The sequence below is a fragment of the Pan troglodytes genome, chromosome 4, assembly GCF_028858775.2.
Source record: "Pan troglodytes isolate AG18354 chromosome 4, NHGRI_mPanTro3-v2.0_pri, whole genome shotgun sequence".
NCBI lineage: Eukaryota > Metazoa > Chordata > Mammalia > Primates > Hominidae > Pan > Pan troglodytes.
In genome coordinates, this window is record NC_072402.2 from 15,005,915 (window position 1) to 15,020,396 (window position 14,482).

The window sequence follows — 14,482 nt, forward strand, 5'->3', positions numbered from 1 at the left end:
TGCCTGCCTCGACCTCTGAGTGCTGGGAAATACAGGTGTGAGCCACCACACCCAGCCCCAAGCAACTTTTTGAGGCAGGCATTATTACCATGCCCATTTTATAGATGAGAAAACAGAGCTGGATCCAGGTAACTTGTCAAAGTTACACCCTAGGAAGTGTTAAGTCAGTGCTTGAACGCAAGCAGTCTGGCTTTGCAACCTACACTCTTAGTCATTATTGTCTGTTACCTCCTATGAGAAGTGTTTGATTTGAATGATCGTTTATGGAAGAAGCACTAATAGTAACTCTTAGGCTGTTGCAGTGGAGTTGCATAGAAGCACAGCTATGTATCGTGCATCCGGCCAGTTCCGAGTCATTTTTCATTTTCTCTTCACCAGAGTATAAAAATGAGACTTGGTAAAATCGTTTTGTATCTTAAGTGTTATTTTTGGTAGTATTTGCTGGAGAAGAGGAATTTTGCGGTGGTCCCCACCCAAATGGCCAGCCTGCCCCCCTTCCTGTACCACGAGTTGGGTCCTTGAGTGAGGCCTCACAGTGAGTCAGGGGACAGGCTGCTGATCTCCCAGTTCAGGGCCCAGACATTCCCGAGCTTCGGCTGGCAGGGCTTCAGGGAGAGGGCCCAGCAGTGCTGGGGGCCTGACCCCTACTGTCTGAGCAGGGCTGGGAGGGTGGTTGGGACACCTGTATTTCAGGGCCCTGTTACGAGGTGTGTCCTGTCCAGGGTATGTGGATTCTCTTCTGCTGTCTTGATTAATTTTGTTCTGTTTTGCTGATTTTGCTGTTTTTCTAGTAGGCTTTTTTTAAAAAAGTGTTTTTGTTTTCTCAACAGATTTAAAAGAAGAGATACTAATTTCTATTAGTGGCATAAGAACCTAGCTAAAGGGGAGTGCGGCTACAGCCAGAGGCCTCCATTGGCTCCTGCCAGCAGGGGACCTGGTTTCTCAGTGCCCAGAAGGGCAGCTTGTCACCGAGTGACCCGGACGCCCTCCTGCTGCGCTGCAGGTTCAATATTTGGGTCAGAGTTGGCTCCTTTACCTTTATTTTCAGCTACATTTCTTCCAATTTGATTGGAGTGAGAGAAGAGCAATGGGCTGCAGGATTGTAGAGTGTCAGCTGTTTTCTGAGGACCTTTTTCAGATGTACATTTGCTTAAATCATTCACTTCTGCTCCAAGTTTGAACATAAAGTGCAGAGGCAGCACCGTTGGTAGCGTCTTGGCAGTGGGACAGAATAATAAGCTAACTATGCAGAGTCCCCTGTTGATTCCTTAGGTGTTCTCCATTTTTTGTCCATTGATTAGTACTATAGTTATCACAGGCAGGGGACCCGGGAATACTCCATTTCCTAGGTCCCATTGGACAGTGACAAAGGTGAGGGCAGCTTCAGTGAAGCAAATGTATTCAGGCAGAAGATACAGTTGAGATTTTTGAGAGAAAGGAGTGAAATAAATGGTTTATTTTCTTTGTGAGCAGAATCAGTGCAGTTGCACAGCACCGCTTTTTCATCAGTGTCCAGCTGAGGAGAGGAATTGGAAGGTGGGAGGCTGCAGTGGCTCCGTGCGACTCAAAGGGTTTGCTTTGGGAGTGAGTGGGCACCCTCTGTGTGTGGCCAGTTGCCCACCCCACCCCACCACCTGCATGTGGAAGGCAGGTTACCATCTTAAGTAGAAATGTCCATGGATTGGATAATGTCATGGATGTTTTTGATTAAATATTTTGACTCTTTCATGAAACATTATAGCCTTCTTCTGGTAAATGATTAGTTATAGCTCAGCGCAGCCAAGTTGGCACATACTTGGTTTGTTAGAGCAAATCTTGCCTGTTCAGTTAATTTAAGTCCATCCTTATAACCAGGGTAATAATTTTGTCCAGAGCGTTGCTGTTGACGTGAAGCCCTCTGCTGTGTCCTCTTTCATCTGCTCCTCGTAGCGACGCCTTTAGGTGGCATTGATATTCCTAGGATCCCTGTTTTAGCAAACTGAGTCTCTGAGAAATTTAAGTGATCTCTTAGGTCACACAGCTAATGCTTTGTAAAGCATTTCCTAAATCCAGATCGCCTTACTCTAAATCTTATAATACTGTTACTACTATGCCATGTGACTTGGCAACTTGGAATGTTTTTCATGGGACATGTTGGTGCAAATTGGAAGAGTCCTTCATGCTATGATCTTTCCTATTTATAAATGCAACTGCCATGTTCATGAGAATTTAGAGGAAAACAAAAGAACAAGAAAGCATCTTATTGATGATAAAGCCTTTATAGATGGTGCAGAGCATCAGTTCAGATTTGATGAATTGGTGCGTGGCATTTTCATGTGGAATTAAATACTGATGCCAACTGTGGCTGAGTATTCTTTCTGATACCAGCTTTTGGGCATAGTACTTCATCACCTGGGGCTTCTCCTCCTTAATCTATAAAATGAAAATTTTGAACTAGCTTATCTCTAAAACTCCATTGATTAAAATTCTTGAACTGTATGAAATTTGATAACTTAGACACAAAAAATAGGTAGATAATATGAGAAAAGTTAACAAATGTTTTATTTACTTTAATATTTTCAGTAAAATTAATTCTTAGGACCCTGGGTAACAGGATTGAAAAATAACTTCTTTGCCAGCACTTTTCTTATTTTAAAATTGGCCTGCTATATTTTAAATGTGTACTGACCTGCAAATAACAATAAAAGTATATTTTATGTATGTAAATATTGCTCAGTGAACAAATTGTAGTATGGAATTGATACTAAGATTTTCTATGTTAAAAATGGAAGTCAGTTTCCCTATGCATATTTCAGAGAAACAAAGTCATCTGGTAATAGTGTGTTTTTGAAGATATGTTTGACAGCAAAAGAACACTTAAAAGCTTAGCTTGGATTTGCCATCATTAGTAATTAGGGAATTGGAAATTGAAACCATAGTGAGATATACCACTCATTTAGAATGGCTTAAGTTAAAAAGACTGACCACATCAGTTATTGGTGAGGAAGTGGAGGAATTGAAACTCTCATACGCTGCTGGTGGGAAGGTAAAAATGATACACCACTTTGGAAAAGCTTGGCAGTTTCTTAAGTTAAGCATACACCTGCCATATGATCCAGCCATTCTACACCTAGGTATTTATTAAAAGGAAGGAAATCATAAGTTCATACAGAGGTTGTGCCCAAATGTTTACAGCAGCTTTATTTGTAGTGGCTCCAAACTGGAAATAACCGAGATGTCCACCAGCAGATGAAGGGATCAATTGTGGTTTCACACATACAGGGACTGCTATTCGACAGTGGAAAGGAACGAACCCTTGATACACACAGTAGTATGGATAAATCTCAGGGTAATTATGCTGAATGAAAGAAGCTGGACAGAAAAAAAAAAAAGAGTACATACTGTCCCATTCCAGTTCTAGAAATTATTTTAGAAAATGCAAGGTAATCTCCAGTGGCTGAGAGCAGGTGAGTGCCAGGGAGGGAGCATGACAGAGGGCATCAGCCAGCTTTGAGGTGAGGGAGAGGCTCACGGTGAACTGGGTATAGACAAATGTCAGAACTCATATTGGACACTTTACATTTGTGCAGCTTATAGTATGTCAGTTAGTCCTCAGTAAAGCCGTTTTGTAAAAAGCTTGGCTTGGAAACAGAAGACCACATGCACACACAATTTCTTTCTGCAAGTGCGGTTTTGACTTATGAGTCTTGAGGCAGCAGGCGTTGCACAGGGTATCAAGCGGGAGGTCCCGACTTGCCCCATCTCACCAGCTGAGCCGGCTGTCCCCACTAGACATACAGAAGATGCGTGAGCTGACTCTTAGTCCCTGAGGAGGCTGAAAGCATTTTCTCTACATACAAACCACTGCCAAGCCACCAGGGCCCATTTAATGTAATTAATTGTCTTTTTCAGTTCCATGAATAGTACCCCAGAGATCTGCAGGAGTTAATGGACTTTCAGGAAGTAGGCTCTGCTCCCTGGCTCCCACCTGGCCCAAAGTCGTTCTTGCCACTCTCATTCCAGGGTGTCTTTACTCATCTAGGTCTCCAGCAGCCTGTTTTATGGTGGTGGCAGTGGAGGTGTCTGCGTCTTTTCAGCATGCACGCTCTTTCCGTCGAAGGCCCGAACTGTTGGCAGCCTGACTGTGGGGCCTGGGCTAGTGCCGTCACCTCCCTAGCTCCACACCCTGGTCCCTGGCCAGGCTCGGTGGTGAATTCCTTTCATCACATTGTGCACTTCCTTCTGTGTGCTTCCGGGGGAAATCGGTGGTTTAATAATGAAAAATTGAAATACAAGTGTCCACCTGCTAAGTAAGAGCCCGAGACATATCAGCAGATGTTTCTGCGAACTGAGGGTCTTTTCTTATTTCCACTGCAGTCTGGATTGAGCCTCGGGAGAATGGGAAAGAGCAGCTTCCCTTCCCTTTCCTTTTTCTCTTTTGTGACAGTGCTGCCCGCCGTTCGCCTGTTTATTTTCCTCCCTGCGGCGGTGGCATGCCGCTTTTGTTGTGCATGTGTTCCGCTGGCAGTGGGACTGGATGCCCCTCCCTCCCGTCCTTCCTTCCTTCCCTCCGGGAGTGGTCTGTCACCAGTCCCCTCCCAGGGCAAGTCACACACCGTCTCCACTGGGGCCCCTTGGACACCGGGCGGCCCACCTGGTGGTGCAGCCAGGCCGGCCGGCCTCACCCGCCTCTCCCCTTCCCCAGCTGTGGACGTGGCTGGAGGAGCTGCAGAAGGAGCTGCTGGACGACGTGTATGCCGAGTCGGTGGAGGCCGTGCAGGACCTCATCAAGCGCTTCGGCCAGCAGCAGCAGACCACCCTGCAGGTGACTGTCAACGTGATCAAGGAAGGGGAGGACCTCATCCAGCAGCTCAGGTGGGCCTCACCCCTCTCCTGGTCCGAACAGATTCTGAAACCCTGCCTGCGACTCCCCTTCCCCTTTTACTCTTGTGAGTGGTCAGCTCTGCTTCTCTGTCCAGCTGAGTGCAGAGCTAGTAGTGTCTGTGAAGGCAAAGGAGAGAGAAACGGCTCTCTTCTCTGTTTTCCTTTCCCCTCCCTTCTCTCCCTCCTTACAGTTTAACTTCATAATAGTTTTTATTATAACATCGACTAATAAACCACATAATTTAATTTTAATATTTTCTCTTAACATCCAACTGGTAATTATTGACACTTCTTTATAAACCAGATTAATGTGAGCTTCCGAGGATTGCGCCCTCAGGCTGATCTAGAGCACAGCAGTGTTCACCTCCCAACGTCCAGATTCAGTCAGGCCTGCGTGGGGCGGACGCCCACCCCCAAGTGCTCTTCAAAGCAGGATATGGAGGCAGAGCCAGGATTGGTTTTGTTTCCTCTGGAAGCAAATTTTTTTTATTGGGTCAGGGGGACCATTTAACCCCCTACTGTATCACTCAGGAAAATTTATCAAATCGTTGACTGATAACTTTACGTGATGTTCACTTTGCTGAGAGAGGCAGGCAGCAGTTACTTAATAAAGGCTTAATTGATTGCATTAAAGGTTAACCTCTCATGTCCAATATGACTCTGTCATTTATACTAACCAGGTATCATCCATTTTTTACTTAAGAAGAAAAGTGGCTAAAAATACAACTCTAAAGTAATTTTCTATAATTATTAGCCTTCTTACCGAGTGATTTCAGAAAATGCCAGAGAAATTCTTCAGTGTATCCTCAGATTCAGCAGGATTGCTCCGAGGAGGAAGCCTAATATTGTTTTGCAGGAGAGCAGCCCGTTCCATTTTCTGAGACAAGCAGTGCAGCTTCCTGCCAGCTTTCTTCCCCTGAAGATTTGCGTGGCCGGATCTGGTATCTAACAATGTGTGACTTTCTCATCCAGTTCCTTTCCTCTGTGTGCTCTCGCAGGGACTCCGCCATCTCCAGTAACAAGACCCCCCACAACAGCTCCATCAACCACATCGAGACGGTGCTGCAGCAGCTGGACGAGGCGCAGTCGCAGATGGAGGAGCTCTTCCAGGAGCGCAAGATCAAGCTGGAGCTCTTCCTGCAGCTGCGCATCTTCGAGAGGGACGCCATCGACGTGAGTGTCCCGCGGCTGGCGCCTGCCTGCCTGTGGGAGCCCTTGGCTTCCTCCACAGCACCGGCGCCCTCTTGTCTCTGCCCTGCTGAGGTCCTGTGTCCTCACCCACACCCCCACCCTCTGCACCAGGAGGGGGTGTGGGAGGGAGAGAGGGTCCCTGGAGGCTGGAACTGGATCATCCCTGGGAGGCTGGGGTATGCTCAGCCCTGGACCCTAATGTTGGAAACTATAGCGGGCAGCTCGCGTGGCAGGAGCAGAGCACAGCAAGCGCTGAGCGGAACAGAAGGAAGCTAGCACAGCTTTCTCTCGGCCTTGGGGTGTTTAAACCTTGATTGGGTTGCACACAGCACTCCCTTGTCCTCAGCTTAGGCACAGGCATCAGCTTCAGGCAGCAAGTCTTCCTCTCTTCCTCCCTGTCATCTTCTCATCCTTCCCACTCTCCTCCTGTCCTCACTCTCCCCTTTTCTCTCTCTCTCCACCTTCTCTCTCTCCTACCTTTTCTCTTCCTTGCTTCCTCCCTTTCTCTTTCCATCTTTCTCTCTCTTGCCCTTCTCTCTTCTAGAGTGGGAATAATCCTGACTTGTGGTCGTAGCATTTTAGGTAACAAAAAACACAATTTCCCCCCCAAAGAGGTGTTCTTAGATTATCCATGATTCTTACCTAAACGTGGACTTTTGCACCTTATATGTGAACAGGAGAAAGAACTTACAGGTGTCTTTTATCTTTCTTCAACAAAAAGAGAGTGGTTCTGGGTTCTGTGCTTAGGAGGAGCTCTCTTTTTTGATACCATGCGAGCAGAAGTCTGTCCAATCGCATGAGCGCGAATTTACCTGGGAACGTGACGAAAGGAGCCTAAGCTCCCCTCAGCGGTGAGCCTGCTCTCCTGGAGTCTGGCCGCTTCTTACAGCTGGTGGCTGTGACAGCCCGAAGGCCTCCTCCACATACCTCTGGGCTGCCCTGTGGGTCCTCTGTGTTGGACACCTGTAGAGCACACCCTCTCAATATTTATTTCTTGTCTCTGGCTTAGAATTCATCAGCAGTCCTTGGCACTCGGGCTGGGGATGGCGGGGCTGTGCGTAGCCTGCCCTCAGTCACCTCGGTACAGGAGGGACCTTCTGCCCATAGTGGGCCGTGTGGCTTCCCCTGGGCCTGTCTATAGGCCTGCCCTGGGGAGTGGTTTTGGTTTGTGGTGCAAGGGCCAGACCAGCCCTGCGCAGGACTCTCCTGGATGCCTTTGCTTGGCCACTTGTCTAAGTCTCCGGCACTGTTTTCGTTAACAACAACAGACCTTCTTGGCTCTGCTCATTCTCATCGTTAGTGAATAACAAGAAAGGAGTCAAACCCTAAACACGTGGTGTGGTAAAACCTGCTCAGATGCACTCAAAGTCTTGACATTGAGATCCACATGGAGCCATGTGGAGAAGAGGCACCTGCACGCCGGCCTCTGCCCCGTGAGGTCCTGCCGTGTCCTTCCCAAGGTAGCAGCACAGAATAAACGGGAGGCCAGCCACGCCCACTTTCCTCTCTGACTTCAAAGGACTCGCTTTTGTAAAACTTAGCTGCATATTGAATATTTTCAACTAGGAAACACAAACCAACCAGAAGCATTAGTTGCAGTTTTTCTTCCAGGACATTTTGATACTTGAAAAAAAAATCGATTCATTTATCTTAATACTATAAAGAGAAAAAATTTTTTAATATTTAAAAAATTGTATTTATCGTAAGTATATGAAAGTACTTCCGCTTTCATTGAACCAGATTAGGAAACAAAAACATACATTTTTCCCCCAACAAAGCCACGAAATTACAAGTGCCCTAGTTAGAGCCAGCGTGCCACAGCCTGGGAGAGCTCATCCTGAGCAGAGGAAGCTGTACCTGCAGCCCAGTCTCCGGCCAGCTTCAGATATGGTTCAGAAGCTGTTAGAAGATCACAGCCTGAGAACCTCTGTTCTCTTTAATCCTGAAAAATGAAAATCTGAGCAGTTCAGGCTTTGGCCAGGTTTCCTCTGTTATCCAGGAAGATGCCACATCTGACGGCCCATAGGAGTATGGAGTTATGTCGATGGTAGAATTGATCTGTTACCCGGTTAATTTATTTTAAGTCTCTCATATCTCTTGTGTTTCAATTGGAGTAGCGTCTCCATCTCAGAAGTGGATGGAGGTCCAGTGTGGACAGTCCTCCTGTGGAGAACGTGCATAGGATCCACGGAAAATGTCACTCCACTGAAGTGGGTGGTGTCATCATCTCTCGCAAGAAGCTTTTCCTGCTTTTTAGATTTTATAATCTTTTTAAAGCTTATTATGGCCAGACATGGTGGCTCATGCCTGTAATCCTAGCACTTTGGGAGGCCAAGGTGGGCAGATCACCTGAGGTCAGGAGTTCGAGACCAGCCTGGTCAACATGATGAAACCCCATCTCTACTAAAAATACAAAAATTAGGTGTGGTGGCATGCACCTGTACTCCCAGCTACTTGGGAGACTGAGACAGGAGAATTGCTTGAACCCCAGAGGCAAAGGTTGCCATGAGGGGAGATTGCACCATTGCACTCCAGCCTGGGTGACAAGAGTGGAACTCCATCTCTGAATGAATGAATGTCTTCAAAGCTATACAGAAGCACAGAGGACAGTACAGTGGAACTACCGTGTGCCTGTCCCACAAATTCAGCATGATTTTGCCAGACTAGTTAAGCTTCTTTGGTTATGGCTGTGCTATAGTATTTTAGAGAAAATCATTGCCAGTTTATTCTTTCACTCCTAATGGTTTTTCTAAAAGATGAGGCCATTTTCTTACATCCCCTCAATCAACTAAACATCTCTCCAATTTGACAGTCATTTCTTATTGTCATCGACTCCCAGCGTGTTCAGATTGATGTGGGTGCCTCAATTAGGAGGCGCGTGAGGTTGGCTCTTGTGTTTAATGGTCAGTTTCTTAATCTAGAATTGTCTCTCCTTTGTCCTCCTCCTCCTCTTCTTTTCATGCCATCATTTGCTGAAATAACTAGATTGGTTGTCAAAGGAACCAGATCCCACATTCAGTGTTTGTTCACTTGTATTATTTTAGATTGTGTAACTTTTAGTTTCCCTGGCGTTTCCTCTAAACTTAGAAGTTAGATGCAAAGACCTGATTCTGGTTCTGTTTTTGTGCACGAGTCTTTGCAAGGTGGTGCATCGTAGTTCCCCGTGCGAAGGCTGGGCCTGTCTAATCCCACTTCCCTCGGGACCCTGAGGCCGGTTCAGGCACCATTATGCTGAGCCTTCTGTGGTTAAATCCCCTCAGCCTTTTTCTCACGACAGTTTACTATGCGCTGATGATCATTGCTTATGAGAATGTGAAAACAATTTTCAATTTTATTATTCTTTCTGCATTTAATAGCTAGATTCATCTATAAAGAGGAATTCTTCATTATGAAATGTTCTTTTATCTTTTAATTAAGTACCAATATTTAGGATAATGATAGGTTTTCTATCTATTTTTTTTTTTTTTTTGAGACAGGGTCTCACTCTTGCCCATGCTGGAGTGTAATGGTGCCATCTCAGCTTACTGCAACCTCTGCCTCCCAAGTTCAAGCGATCCTCCTACCTCAGCCTCCCAAGTAGCTGGGACTACAGGCGCATGCCACCACGCCCAGCTAATTTTTGTATTTTTTGGTAGAGATGGGGTTTTGCCATGTTGGCCAAGCTGTTCTTGAACTCCTGACCTTAAGTGATCCACCCACCTTGGCCTCCCAAAGTGCTGGGATTATAGGTGTGAGCCACCACCCCCAGCCGATTTACTGTCTACTTCTAGTGGAGACCAAATACTTTTTCTTTTCTTTCTTTTTGACTTTTAGCTTCTCTTACTATTTTTGAACACCATTAGGAATATTACTGGATTTTTGTATATACGATATATTTTACACAGTTTTGGTAATTTTTCTCTTTGGATACCCAAAGAGAAAAATTATTTATCTTCTCTTTCGGTATCTTTGGCCATTGGGAACCCCTTCATCTGGCTTCTGTGTCCATTTATTTATTTATGTTTAATTTGTTTAAACAGCTTTATTGAGGTGTGATTTGTATACCACCAAACTCATGCATCTTAAGTGTTTGACGTCTCTGTCCTTTGGCAGAGAGACATCTCTTCCTTCCTTACTTGGTACAGAGTGAGAAGTGGCTGCATATATATATTTTTTGTCTTGATCTTAAATACCTTCTTTCAGATTATCTCAGACCTCGAGTCTTGGAATGATGAGCTTTCTCAGCAAATGAATGACTTCGACACAGAAGATCTCACGATTGCAGAGCAGCGCCTCCAGCACCATGCAGACAAAGCCTTGACCATGAACAACTTGACTTTTGACGTCATCCACCAAGGGCAAGATCTTCTGCAGTATGTCAATGAGGTCCAGGCCTCTGGTAAGAGGGCTCACTCCATCTGTGTCCGTTGTGATTTCTTCATGTCGTCATGGCAATTCGGCTTATTTCAGTGGGATGACTGCAAATTTTGTTAGTTCCTATGATAAAGGTATTATAGATACCTGTTCTTTAAAAGAACGTTTGCATTTTTATGTAATACAGTCACATTTAACATGGTTAGAGTACTCACCCATGATATTCTCACATACTATTTTAAGTATCATGAACTTTAATTCTACACAATGATATGTTGTATCTCTGTAAATGAACTATAAATCCCAGGAAAACATTTTCACATTCTTTATTTTTTTAGTTTATGTTTTACCAGCAGATGTCACTATAGGTTCAGAAATGTATTAGAAACTTAGCAACAACCTGCATACTGCATTATTCATTTTACACAAATTAAATGCTTACCAAAGAGGAAACTGCAAGTAATGAGGATAACAACAAAAAAAACCCTGAAATTCGCTCATTTGTAAAGAATGCCACACTTTCCTAGTTATCAGTGTGGGAGTAGAAACGGATGGGATGTGGATGTGGATTGATTGCCTATACATCCTTTGACACACGTTGCCCTCCTTGAACTTGCCCTTCAGCATAATGGCTTGGCCCCCAGCTGGGCAGATCATTCACAAAAGCAGATTTTGTGCCATCCACCCTTTGAGAATAGAAGGTTGAAGTGCTAGCTGAATTCTAGGGTCTCCCTTTAATGTCCACAGGCGTGGAGCTGCTGTGTGATAGAGATGTAGACATGGCAACTCGGGTCCAGGACCTGCTGGAGTTTCTTCATGAAAAACAGCAGGAATTGGATTTAGCCGCAGAGCAGCATCGGAAACACCTGGAGCAGTGCGTGCAGCTGCGCCACCTGCAGGCAGAAGTGAAACAGGTGAGCAAACGACTGGATGCTTGGGGAGGCTGCGCTACAGATGCTTGATATCTCATCGACTTCCTGGAAATTCTGACCTGTAGCATTGGGAAGGATTGTGCCTGCTCAGAACACAGCTTTCCTGATATGTAAGATAATGCGCACATACACACACCCCCGCCCCCCGATTACAGCCATCCCTAATGTGTGAAAAGGGAGCCAGTGGCCAGGACAGCTGGCTGGCTGTTCACCCAGCACAGGCAGCACTTGAAAGGTAACAGCCCTTGGCTTCTTTCAGTATTGATAGTCTGTCTCTTGCTTGAAACCCTGAGCATATTGCTTCTTATATGACTTTTTCTGCCCAGTACTGTTAGGATCTGGATTGTTTCTCAGACTCCAGATGCCTGGGGCATTTCTTTTGTTATCAGGATACTGTAATACCACATCCTGATGGCATGACAAAGTGAAAATGGGACATGGGGAAGGGATTGCTTTTGGCTCAATGCCAGTGGGATTCTGTGCATGGATATGACATTTTATTAACTGGCTTGATGGAGGGAGAGAAAAGCTTATGGTGCCCTGAAAGATGCAGAGAAAGCAAACAGAAAGTAAGTTTGGTTGGAGGGGACTTAAGATGCCTCTGGACCATGAGCAGGAGGTGGTGCAGAAGTAGGTGGTACTCACATCAGAACAGGTAGACTCTTCAGTCAGAACTGTTGAAAAGAGCACCTTTCAGTCTCCCACATGCCATCTGTAGTGTGGGTATTTTTACATATAAATAAGTGTTGTGACCTGCTAACAAAGCACTCCTTCTTGCCAAAACACAAAACAGTTTATTTAAGAAATAACGGAATAAATAAATGTATCCCTTAGGATTCACCTTTGCCTATAACAGAGACTGAAAAATAGTGGCTTTGAACAGGTGTTTTTCCCATGTGACAAGTCAGGATGTAGAAGAAGATTGCTGGTCTGTATTTAGTGGTCCCATGATACATTAGGCTGAGATCTTGGTGATGGCTGGCCTTTCCCTTCTGGTTGCCAAGTGGCTGTTGTAGCTCCAGCCATCACCTCCATATCCCAAATTATCAGGAAGGGGAACGCATAATGAGAAAGAGGCAGTCCCTCTATCAGAAAAGAAATATTTTCGCAAACTTCCCCAGAGACTCCTGCTTTGCTTTCATTGGCTAGACTTGTACATTACTGTAGCCAAGCTGTAATAGGAGCTGAGAAGTGGTTTTATTGTTTAAGCCCTCTTCCAAAGTTGGGGTTTTACTTAGAAAACCCCAGACACAGAAGTGGTTTTATTGTTTAAGCCCTCTCTCAAAGTTGGGGTTTTACTTAGTTGGAGTTTTTCTAAGTAAAGCCCCAACTTTGGGAGAGGGCTTAGACAATAAAAGTACTTCTGTGCTAAGTAAACGAGAGGGCAATAGGTATTATATAGGTTACTTGAGGTCACTGCCACACCTAACTATCCAGAAGACCTCCCACAATCTATGCTTTCCACTGTCAGAATTTACTTCCTCTGAGTGTGTGTGCAGTTGAGAAGCTCGTGGTTTGAACCTGATCATTGTAGCACAGTGTTATTCATACCTTGGTTATTATGCCATTCAACACTGCAGTTAAGTTGGAAAAAGAGTTCGTGAAATAAATTAGTTCCCCCTTTTCAAGCATTTGCCAATTTTTCAGTCCTAAAAATGCTGGAAAGGAATGAAAAATACTTTTCTTGATTATCAGGGAATTCCTGGTGTCAGTAGGTTTTCTAAAATATGGCCCATAATCTGTTTTGACTTGTGGACTAATTATCAACAATCCACTGGACCCTCCACCTTTCCATTTCCCATTTGCTACTAAAAATAACAGAACTAATTAAAAAGATGCAGCACTTGCAGTCAGGTACCATGGAAGAACATCAGGCTGTTGCCTGGATTTTAGGATGACGAAGGCATCAGTGCCTCGTACCTGCCAGGAGCAACTGGACTATCTTGCACGCTTGTATCTCACACCTGGTGGTCCACAGGATTCTCTGGAAAGTCCACTGCTTGGAGTTGTCCTGTGTAATGTTTCAGGTGCTGGGTTGGATCCGCAACGGAGAGTCCATGTTAAATGCCGGACTTATCACAGCCAGCTCATTACAAGAGGCAGAGCAGCTCCAGCGAGAGCACGAGCAGTTCCAGCATGCCATTGAGGTAAGGGCGCTGGGCCTGTCTGTGTGTTGGCTCTTTCATTCCTCAGGACAAACATCCTGAATCCCCCAACATGGCACTGACCATGGGAACCACATGGGGCTGGCTTGGTAAAGACGACTCAGAGGACCCAAATTGGCAACGCTTCTAAGTCTGCAGCTGATTGCAGGAAAGGGAAACAGTGTGGTGCCACGGTGAGGTGAGGATCTGCATCCCAGCCAGGCAGCCTCGCTGCAAGGATCCCAAAGGTCTCGGAGGCCAGGGGGTTCCTGTTGTTCTCCTGTTGTAGGAGCCCTGGCAAGATGCACTTTCTCTGATCTGGAATGGCTCAGAACCAAGGAGCCCACGTTGCAGTCTCAGCTGAGGTTTTCTAATCTTGCTGGTCTCTTAAGCACATTTCTGCTATGTTACCAACCTCAACCAAGCAGAGAGCTCAGCAAGACCAGGTGTATATCATGAATTCACTATCAGTCAGTAAACGATGCCGACAGCAGAACTCCTCAGATTCCTGCTTAAAAGCAGCCTTGTTCACCTTGACAAGGGTCACTGCCATGCCAGAACTGTCGCAAAATGACTCAGGCCAATTCCAGGCCTGATCCAATTCACTGTCAGCATGTGGACTAATTATTTTTATTTTTTGGTATGGGTAGGGCACATGGGTCATGGTTCTGATTGGTAGTGGTGACGTAATGTCAAAGGAAAAAGAACATTTGATTACAGCAATGTTATCTCCTGTTCTGCTCACATACATGTTGTCAGCCAGAGAAGAAAGCTATAGAAGTTGCCACTAATTTATTCCCTGGATTAATTTATTGTCAACTGTTTGGTGCCATTGGACACGCATTAACACCTCTTCCTGAGGTGCGAACTCTGGGCATCTGTATACTGTGCCAAGGGATTTCTAGTAATTAAATTGCAGGTAATAAATCACTGTGTCTGGGTAAAGGATTAGAATATATTGTATATAGTGTTTTATGGGATCATTTGTACTTTTTCAGG

General features: G+C 45.3%; 1 protein-coding gene across 10 annotated transcripts in view; it reads left to right on the forward strand.

Moving 5' to 3' along the window:
- TRIO (trio Rho guanine nucleotide exchange factor) overlaps positions 1–14,482 on the forward strand; it is a 366,740-nt gene that overhangs the window by 210,989 nt on the left and 141,269 nt on the right. For all 10 annotated transcript variants that reach the window (XM_016952961.4, XM_063811100.1, XM_016952967.4 and 7 more), the window contains 5 exons: positions 4,685–4,854; positions 5,862–6,036; positions 10,237–10,432; positions 11,155–11,321; positions 13,367–13,486. In XM_016952961.4, the coding sequence (XP_016808450.1) occupies positions 4,685–4,854; positions 5,862–6,036; positions 10,237–10,432; positions 11,155–11,321; positions 13,367–13,486 (828 nt within the window). The remainder of the gene's footprint in view (positions 1–4,684; positions 4,855–5,861; positions 6,037–10,236; positions 10,433–11,154; positions 11,322–13,366; positions 13,487–14,482) is intronic.